Source organism: Nasonia vitripennis, chromosome 2 (assembly GCF_009193385.2).
Source record: "Nasonia vitripennis strain AsymCx chromosome 2, Nvit_psr_1.1, whole genome shotgun sequence".
In the NCBI taxonomy this organism is placed as follows: Eukaryota; Metazoa; Arthropoda; class Insecta; order Hymenoptera; family Pteromalidae; genus Nasonia; species Nasonia vitripennis.
Genome location: NC_045758.1, coordinates 14,237,336 through 14,247,774, shown reverse-complemented (window position 1 = coordinate 14,247,774; position 10,439 = coordinate 14,237,336). Strand labels below are relative to the sequence as shown.

At 41.8% G+C, this 10,439-nt stretch overlaps 2 protein-coding genes across 3 annotated transcripts; both read left to right on the top strand.

Annotated features, from left to right (window-relative positions):
• Positions 1–42: 42 nt before the first annotated feature.
• On the top strand, positions 43–2,628 carry LOC100121035 (ATP-binding cassette sub-family F member 1). The gene is made up of 5 exons (XM_031923057.2): positions 43–526; positions 619–844; positions 925–1,570; positions 1,645–1,823; positions 1,896–2,628. The coding sequence occupies exons 1-5, from the start codon at positions 189–191 to the stop codon at positions 2,388–2,390; spliced, it is 1,884 nt and encodes a 627-aa protein (XP_031778917.1). The 5' UTR covers positions 43–188; the 3' UTR covers positions 2,391–2,628.
• Positions 2,629–3,118: 490 nt separating this feature from the next.
• LOC100121060 (dual specificity mitogen-activated protein kinase kinase 7) lies at positions 3,119–10,423 on the top strand. Of its 2 annotated transcripts, none has more exons than XM_003424017.5 (8): positions 3,119–3,757; positions 4,183–4,673; positions 4,759–4,938; positions 5,017–5,151; positions 5,230–5,471; positions 7,145–7,720; positions 7,997–8,284; positions 8,415–10,423. In XM_003424017.5, the coding sequence occupies exons 1-8, from the start codon at positions 3,583–3,585 to the stop codon at positions 8,551–8,553; spliced, it is 2,226 nt and encodes a 741-aa protein (XP_003424065.1). In that variant the 5' UTR covers positions 3,119–3,582; the 3' UTR covers positions 8,554–10,423. The 2 variants fall into 2 exon arrangements, with proteins under 2 accessions (XP_003424065.1, XP_001604642.2); XM_001604592.6 differs by having other exon boundaries at positions 3,124–3,757; positions 7,145–7,825.
• Positions 10,424–10,439: the final 16 nt, after the last annotated feature.

Sequence of the window (10,439 nt, the reverse complement as noted above, 5' to 3'; positions counted from 1 at the left end):
TTTCGCTCGCAAACATGTCCCCCCTCTGCCCGAGAACTCGGCTCAGTCAACGCTAGGTGTCTCACGCACGGCTTTCCCTTCTCCAGCTGCTGTAGGTACTTTCTTTCGGCTGTCTCGTGCAGCGGCTGTAACGCGTGGCCAGAAGGGTTGGCTTTTTATACTCATTTCCAAGTGTCAAACTCGTGAAGATGTCGGACCTGGAGCAAAACGTCGCCGAGCTCGAGATCGAGGAGTCGGGCAAGAAGAAGCTCACCCACAAGGAAAAGAAGAAACTGAAGAAGAAGCAGGAATATGAGAAGACCATCGAGATGCTAACCAAAGCGGGCGGCCAGGGACACAGTGAGTTGGAGTCGAATTTCACCGTTTCCCAGAGCCAGACGCAGAATAGGGGTGGTCAACAGCTGGAGAACGCTGTGGATATCAAGGTGGAAAACTTCAGCATCGCTGCGAAAGGCAAAGAGCTGTTCACCAATGCCAATCTCCTCATCGCACAGGGCAGACGATACGGTCTGGTTGGTCCTAATGGGTATGTACTTTATATTTTTCACTATTGGAGTAGATATTTGAATGGAATCCTTATTTTGGCATGGACAATCATGGATTGTTTTATTTTTATAGCCATGGAAAAACTACGCTATTGCGTCATATTGCAAAGAGAGCATTCAACATCCCACCTAGCATCGACATTCTGTACTGTGAGCAAGAAGTTGTTGCTGACGATACACCAGCTGTTGAAGTAGTCTTGAAAGCCGATGTTAAGTGCAATGAATTACAAGAGGAATGCAAAAAATTGGAAGAGAAAGTTGAAGCAGGTGACACTACTGTTCAAGACAGGTTACAAGAAGTAAGATTACCTTTTTTATTGTTGAACATTACTCTAACCATTTGTTCAAGGCAGCTTTTTAACTGTTGATTGAATTTCAGGTCTATGAAGAGTTGAAGGCTATTGGTGCTGACTCGGCAGAACCCAGAGCAAGAAGAATCCTTGCTGGTTTAGGATTCAGTAAAGAGATGCAGAACCGTGCTACCAAAAATTTTTCTGGTGGTTGGCGTATGCGTGTCTCTCTAGCTAGAGCACTGTTTTTAGAGCCCACGTTATTGTTGTTGGATGAACCTACGAATCACTTGGATCTTAACGCCGTTATTTGGTTAGATAATTATCTGCAAGGCTGGAAGAAAACTTTGTTGGTTGTTTCTCACGACCAAAGTTTCTTAGACAATGTTTGTACAGATATTATGCATTTAGATCAACAGAAACTATTTTACTACAAGGGCAACTACAGTATGTTCAAGAAAATGTACTCCCAAAAGTGTAAAGAAATGCTGAAGGCATATGAGCAGCAAGAAAAGCGCATAAAGAACATGAAATCTCAAGGTCAGAGTAAAAAGCAAGCTGAGAAGAAGCAGAAGGAAGCACTTACGCGTAAACAAGAGAAGAACAAGACTAAAATACAGAAACAGGAAGAGGACACTGGACCAACAGAGCTATTGCAGAAACCAAGAGAGTATCTTGTTAAATTTAGCTTCCCAGATCCACCACCTCTTCAGCCTCCTATTCTTGGACTTCACGGTAATACTTTATTAAATCAACAGTCTTATAATCTAAAGCATAATTATTGCAAATAAAATTTATTTATTTTTCAGAGGTGTCATTTGCTTTCCCGGGTCAAAAGCCTCTTTTCATAGATGTTGACTTTGGTATAGACTTAAGTTCCCGTGTGGCCATTGTTGGACCCAATGGTGTTGGTAAGACAACATTCTTGAAGTTGCTGGTTGGTGAATTGTCTCCCAACAAAGGAGAGCTCATTAGAAATCATAGATTGGTAAGTAAAATCAACTGAATTTGAACCTAATTTTAGAATCAAACTAAAATACGTTTTTCTTTGTAACTTTAGAGGATAGGAAGATTCGATCAGCACTCTGGAGAGCATCTGACTGCTGAGGAAACTCCGACCGAGTATCTCATTCGCCTGTTTGATCTTCCCTATGAAAAAGCCAGAAAACAGTTGGGAACCTTTGGCTTGAGCTCTCACGCCCACACTATCAAAATGAAGGACCTGTCCGGTGGACAGAAAGCACGTGTCGCTTTAGCTGAACTTTGCCTTAACGCGCCTGATGTGCTAATTTTGGATGAACCTACAAACAATTTGGACATTGAATCCATTGATGCCTTAGGTGAAGCCATCACCAGATACAAGGGTGGTGTGGTCATAGTTTCTCACGACGAGCGACTTATTAGGGACACTGAGTGTTGTTTGTATGTGATAGAAAACCAAACTATTAACGAAATCGACGGCGACTTTGACGACTACAGGAAAGAATTGCTCGAAAGTCTGGGTGAAATTGTTAATAATCCTAGTATAGCCGCCAACGCCGCCGTTCTCCAGTAACCTGCCAACTAAATTGAACTCTATAGAAAATACGTTTTTTAAAGAGATTGCCGCGAGAGAATTACGAATACACAATGAAATTTTATTCCTCCAACCAAAAAGAGAAATTTATTCAATCAAACACTTTGTATAAAACCTATTGATTCTTCGTGTTTATTATGATGAATTTTAATGTAATATACAAATCAGATAATAAAAAAATTGTACATAAAGTAGTGCAATTTTGCAGAATGAAAAATATGCATTTTTTTATTTCTTATTTCAATTCTTTCTTTTAACACGCGTATAAAGTCTTGAATATTCGTTATTCGAAAAGTGCTTATTCTAAACAGATTGTCCAAATTAACATATAATTTTGAACACTGTTACACAATTCAAGTTTTCAAGATTGCGCTTTCGCACGCGTATATAGAGCTTTGCAAGCAGGAATCACTGCAGTGCCCTTTTAAAACTTCTCTCTCCAAAGCTCTCACCAATGATCGTCATAGTCCAAAGACATCATTGCTCATAAAGAGTACAAAGTGTAGACGATCAATGAAATTGTTAAAACTATCTTCTCAAAACAACGTAGCATCGTAATGGGCAACAACAAATGGAAAAGAATAACATGCAAATCCAAGAATCCACAAGTTTGAAAGGGGCAACTGCTGCGTGCGCACCGTGCGTCGAGAGCGCAGCTTTTTGCGCCCGCGGCCCGCGAGTAAAAATGCCTATATATATATATATACACATACATACCTACTCCCTCTATAACGTACTACAATAAGTGCAAGAGAGACGGACAACGCCTCGCGAAAGTAGACATCAGACGAGCCCGATACCTCTATACACACGCAGCACACGCAGAAGAGGCAAGGCAGTGTTCGTGCGGTGGTTCGTCGTCGTCGCGACAACTACGACGGTGTCTCTCTCTCTCTCTCTCTCTCACTCTCTCTCTCACTCTCTCTCTCACTCACTCCTCTCGTAGAGACCACCACTATAGTTTTACCTCACTCTTATTTCTCTCCTCTCTCTACTACTCCATCACACACATAATAGTGCTCGGCGCGCGCGCTGCCAAAAAGGGCAGATAAGTGATGCGAAAATTGTCAAGTTGCGCCAACCGCGAGCTGCTGCTGCTGTCGTCGTCGTTTCGTGATAGTGTTGATCAGTGGTGCGTCGTCGTCGTGGTCAATAAGACAACATCAGCGCGATGTCGAGCACGCTGGAGAACCAGATTCTGAATCTGCAGGAGAGACTCAGGGCGGAGAATCAGCTGAGGGACAAAGACAAACAACAACAGCAGCAGAGCAGCGAGATGCAGCAGCAGCAGCCTCCCAACATGCCCAGCCCCTGCCTGAGTCCTGCACCTGCCAGACCCAGACAACGTGAGTTATTTCTCTTTTATAAGGTCTTGTGTATGTGCACCGAGAATTGGGTTGAAATGTCTCGGGTTCGACTGAACGGGTGGAGAGAGTCGGGGCTAATATACAGGGGCAGAGCTCGCACCGCGTACAGGTTATGTTGATTGCTTTGTATATTTTAATACTCTCCGCCCCCTCGCGTGTGTGTACGTGCCTGGGAGAGTAAACGGCGATTATATAAAGTATCGGTGCTCCAATTTTTTTAATACTTTTATTTTGGCACTGTGCGATCGGGGTAATCAGGTGTCAGTGACTACACTTCCTGTCGCAAGCCGTAGCACCTGATTTGTGCACCCATAATGTAGTTTATATGGGGAAGCTCTTGCTTAGGTTTTACCTACTAGTTTGTAGTCATTGTCATAACGTTGTTATTCTTAACTTTTGAACAGTTGGTGACATGGGAACTCCAACGAGACCAAGAAGGCAACTTGATCTGCCTGTGTCACACATGATGCCATTCAAGAGACACGATGGGGAAGTTGAATCCAAAATGCAAGAGATCATGAAGATGAATGGTATTCTAAACATCAATGGACAAAAGTATCATACAGAGATGAAGGATTTGGAGCATTTAGGAGAGCTTGGAAATGGGACTTGCGGGCATGTAGTCAAGATGAGGCATAAGCCCAGCGGTGTTGTCATAGCTGTTAAACAGATGCGTAGATCAGGGAACACTGATGAAAATAAGAGGATAATCATGGATTTGGATGTAGTTCTAAAGTCTCACGACTGTCCATACATTGTGCAATGCCTTGGCTGTTTTATCACGGAATCCGACGTTTGGATTTGTATGGAGTTGATGGTCACATGCTTAGACAAGCTTCTGAAGAGAAGCAGACAAGCAATACCAGAAGATTTTTTAGGAAAAGTTACAGTAGCAGTATGTATTAGTTGATTTTGTAAACAAACTTCTCATAAAGTTGATAATTTGCTTTTGATAACGGTTGTTTCCTTTATTTTAATAGACCGTAAAAGCTTTGTCGTACCTGAAAGAAAAGCATGGAGTAATTCACAGAGATGTCAAACCTAGCAATATTCTCTTGGATGAAACAGGTGGGGTAAAGCTATGTGATTTTGGAATATCTGGTCGTTTGGTGGACAGCAAAGCCAAGACAAGGAGTGCTGGATGTGCCGCATACATGGCTGTACATACAATTTCATTGCTATTCCATTTCTAACAAATATTGTATCACAATCCCAATTATAAATTTACCAAATTTCAGCCTGAAAGGATAGATCCACCAGATCCTACAAAGCCTGATTATGATATTAGAGCAGATGTTTGGAGTCTAGGTATTACATTAGTAGAATTAGCCACTGGAGTATTTCCCTACCGAGACTGCAAGACTGATTTTGAGGTGAATATCGTGGGGGCTTTCTTTTAAATAAAAATTCATAATCATTTCTGAAAATAATTTCGATCGAATTTTGAACAGGTACTGAGTAGGGTGGTACAAGACGATCCTCCTTCTCTGCCTTCCGATGCGCTATTCTCGAAAGAATTTCAAAACTTCGTCAGTTGTTGCCTTACAAAAAATTATAAACAACGGCCAAAGTATAACAAATTGATGGAGCATCCTTTCATCCGAAAGTACGAGTTACAACAAGAAACGTACTCTTCAACACCGTCGTCTGGCTGTCAGTGGTTCTATAGAATCATGAGACAGCTCGAGCCAAGGTGAGTGGAGTAGAAAAGTTACTAAAAGTTAATATTTCTCGGAGAGCTGTGTTACGTAGAATTTGTTTAATATATTATATATTTAAATCATATACATATTATCGAATGCCTTTTTTTACCTATATATAAAAGTAAACGTCTTCACAGAGTTCTGTGCTGACTTTAATTTATTCATTTGAATTGTTTGTAACGTACATGAAATAGTTCAAAGTTTATAAATCACACGGCATGAATGATCCCCGACTAATGTAGTAACGTTTGGTTTGGTCTGACTGTAATCGCGGGTATACATCGCGTAACGATCATAGCCTATAATAGTCTTAATTGAATTTTTTTAACGCACCAGTTTTATTATTATATTACATATACATATATAGTCTTTGTCTTTGTTATTGTAATTATCATTGTTTTTTCTGTTTTGATTATCGTCCAAAGTTCGTTATTGCATATTATACTGGCGAAAGTAGCGAGTCCCCCCTTACATTATTTACATATAAAAAAAAAGAAATGCCACGATGCTACGTACATCGTGATAGTACAGCTCCAATTAAACGTTTGCGTGCGTGTTGAATTGTGTTCCAGCGTTGAGCTTGAGGGAGGCAGCGCGGCGTAGCATCCCCCACTCCCTCCGCCCCTGTTCTTCCCACTTACCATCACCACCACCAACACCACCAACACCGCCAACAAAAGTCCCTCTGCAACAAAAACTCAAAAAAAAAAAATGAAACAAAAAACGTCTCTCTGTCTGTCTTCGACAAACATATCCCGACAAAAAAGACAAACGATTATAGAGCGAACGGCCAGCGATAAAAAAAGAGAAACATAGAGCCAAAAAACACAAAAAGAGAAAAAGTACACCTCAAAAACGTCCAAATATACTGTCCGATTTTCATTTCGAGTTGTTTGGTTTGTGCACGCGCCTGTTACACACCCCACCCTCAACCCCCATTCATGGTAAGCATTCTTTTTTATTTATTTCAAACTACTCGTTTTTTATACGTCTTTCAGCGCATTATTATTATATTGCAACGCACACACATGCATATTATTGTATATATATATATATATAAATAAATGATAACGCAACAGAACACATCACACCTCGACGACTCTGTAGACTCTGCTGATTTTTTTCGCTGCTGTAAAAAGAAATTGCGTGGGCGGCTATTGTTTCTGCCAATGTTGGACTCTGTGGATTTTTTTGCGCTCCTTACCTATAATATAGCTATGCGTATAGTCTTTTTGTTATGTTGTTTGATCTCCCAGCACGATTATGCACTTTTTTCTCTTTCAATCGTTTTCGTACCTGCATCTTGACACGTATTTTACTGTATTAGGCTCTCCTCTTGTGGTATATCTTTGACTCTTGTGTATATATGTTGCATGATATTTTCATACGATACTAACGCTCTGACTTCGACTAACAACTTTTAGTGTTACAGCATTAAACATATTTATGCTTTCCAGCAGGTGCGACAAAGTCACAGAATCATTCTCTGGACTCAGAGCTAGATAAGTCGATTGTTTTGCCCTTATAAGTACCAAGTGTTTGTTGTTTTTTTATTCTCTATGCGTATAATAAAAATGGGATGTCTAGCTCTGAAGTCCACAACATCGCTTCTCAAGCTTGTCACCGAATCTCGAGCCATACTACCTTAAACGTCCCGACTCAGTTTCAGGGTCCCGACGTCATCGATTACATCATCCACCATCAGCACATCGACATCTCAGCGGCCTTCTGGCCACGTCTCCCTCAAGCAAACCGCTCACCTGCGCAGTCAGAGCAGCGTCAACAGTCACGACGTGGCTGCATACCTGCGCAACAACACCAGCAGCACCAAAGAACCGACATCCCTCAACTCGTCCACCTCCTCGCGCAGCAACCTCGAGAACGGTGGTGGTTACATACCCTACAGCCCCTACGGTTTCCGTCGGAGGGACCTGATCTCGAGGCCGACTGGCTGCAATAGTCTACAGCGCTCGTACTCGCCCGGATACCGGCAGGACAACGGCTACAAGCCCGACGAAAGATCTTACTCGCCTTACAGAACCGGTGGCGGCGAGGCCGAAGCGACGAGGCCCTACTCGCCCTACAGAGAACGGTGGCAGAGTTCGACGGGCCCCAGGTCTCTCAGCCCCTTCGCCAGGGACTACTCTCCATGGAGAAGAGAGAACGTCGACCCACCGGTGATACAGCTACCCACGACGGCTACGACAACGACGACATCGAGCGGCAACTCCACCGACAGGTACTCGTCGGTCGTGAATCAACGACTGGAAAAGATCGTTACAGTGCCTCAGACTCACGTGCAAGTGCAGAATATTTATGCCAGTCCTATGCTTAGTCGCAAAAGGTAGGCTTGACGTTTTTGATTTGCTTCGTAGGCTGCCACTTCTCAGAGTGGTAGCGATTTTTTTTATTTTGAAGCTGTGATTCTCCCAAAGCTCGCTTTATTCTACATAGAATCGAGGCGCGACTTGTAGCTTTCTCAATTGATCATCGGGACGCTTGGTCTGATTTGCAGGTTTCCATCCGAGCCTCCGCCACAGGGATCGCACAGTTCGACCAGTCCACAGCTGCTCATATCGCGGTTCGCACACCAGCTGAAGCAGGAACCTCCTTCCACCGTTCCTCAGGTACAGCTGAACAGCAAAGAGTCGGCGAAAAAGCGATTTGCCTCGTACGTGAGACTCAGGCTGGGCAGCGATCGTGAACCGTCGCCCGAACCACCGCCGAGATTCAACAGGGGAGAGTCACCGCTTTTGCTGAGAAGGAACGTTGGAGATCAAGCCTCTCCTTTCTTTCCAAGAAGGTAGCAATCCGTTCAGGCTTGAAGAATGACGTAGATTTAATAGATTTGATTCTTAAATCAATCTGTAGAATCATTCATTCAGCGCCTCAATTACCAGTACCTTAGAACACAAAAACTTTTTCCCGAACAGGTATGTCTCACCATCGCCTCCAGTACCGCCACCGAGACGATTGTCGGAAAGTAGCTCGGTTCCGGGCAGTCCGCAGCACCTGTACTCCCGGCTAAACCACTACACGCCCGAACCCCAGAGGCGAGCGCCGCCTCCATAACACAGCGATGCGGGCGGGCCGATCCAGTCGTTCTTCTCACCCGTGCCATACCTCAGCAAGACCTTTCGTTCGCGATTCCTCAGGAAAACAAACGGCCAGACTCTCTGCCCGCGCGGCTAAGTGCGTTTCCTGTAGCCTGTGTAAAGGATCGCAGTCGGATGATGGAGGGCCCGTACGATTCACGAAATACTCTAGCGAGGATAAGGGAGGACTACTCGCCTACATCGCAGTGGAGGAAGAGGAGACAACCTTTTTTAAGCGCCTAAAAATTATTATAGCGATTTTTATATATACACACACGTAAACCTGAGAGGATAGTTGTTTATTTGAATCATTTTTTGCACAAGACTTTGCTGTCAAGCGCGCGCGCGCGCGCGGACAGGATGATTTAATATATTAGGAGACGGTAAGTGCGGAGTCATAACTCGCGCTGCAGCCGCCTTACGCGCGAACTCTCTTTTATCGATGTGTATTTATGATAGTAGAAATGCAATTTGATGCTCAACTTTTATACTGTGCTTGTTACGCGGATAACAAAAAAATCGAATAACGATCAATGAATCTATACTAGTAGCGTGAGTTGAAAGAAAATTTTTCTTATGCAACGATAGGCAGATTTATTATTATTCTACATCGTGGAAAAATTTACATTACCAAGCGCGTGAACTGTTCCTACTTTATTGTTTGCGCGTTTCTCTGTTTTTCTTTTTTGTTCACATAGTGTTCTAAACGAGAACTTGCCGAGCCGAGGACATTCGGGAGACCCCCTTGGATTGCAATTTTGAGAGTAAAAATCAATTTGTATTGTTGAAATTTACTGGTTACAAAGTATTGTGATTGCTATAGTGACTTTTTATCCTTTATTTGTAAATATCAACGTTTATACAAAAATATTATTTATCATTGTTAACACTTTGATCGCATTAGTCAGGTTTGAAATGAAATTTCAATTTTGTTTTGCATAATGAAATCGCTATACCTGCTTCAAAGCATGATTATATAAACTTCATAATGTGTAGTCAAATTATATTATAATTATATCTATTATTAAATATAAAGAAATTTTTCAATATTAAATTTGTGTATGAATATCGATTGCGATGTATTAACGTGTTTTTATGTGCAAGCATTTTTTATTTATAACGTGAAGTAAAGCTTTTTAAAACAATCGTAAATATTTTATCGAGAAACAAGTATGCGTACATGTGTATATATCTACATGGAAGACAAAGATTTTTACAACACTATGATGTTTGGAGAACGTTCAGCTAACGGATCCTCTGTAATCTGATTACAGGAAAGATTACTCTAACGAGTGATCCACTTGACTCGCTTGTAGCTTCTCCACGTCTATTATTGTTTTCACTTCAACAATAAAATATTGTCGGAGGTAAGCTCGAACCCTCAAACTTGAAAGCGCCATTTGTGCTTTTGATATTTCGCTCAGTAATCAGCGGCGACTATCTATTTCGCACAAGATGCGGCTCGTACTAGCATGTAAGTTTTTATTGTGCAATGATGGAATAAAATGAAGAAATCGAATGTAAATCATTATTAAAGGACGGTGGACTGTTAATATTATAATTAATGAGAAAAAAAAGGAAACAAAGAGTGACTGGCGTCTTTGAGGGAGGCATAAGCCTAAATAAGTTCGGACTCTGATGAAAAAAACGTTGTCAATGTTGTACTATATATCTTTAAATCAATATATCAAGAGGCGTACTCAGGGCTAGAATGTTGTAATTATTATTTTTAATTATGTAATATTCATACATTAACTATAATCAGTCTACACTTATAACTCTCCCTTGCTGTTTCAGCAAGGGTATCTGTTGCAATGTAAATAAACTTATATTTATACAAATCTAAATATACGATCTCCTTAT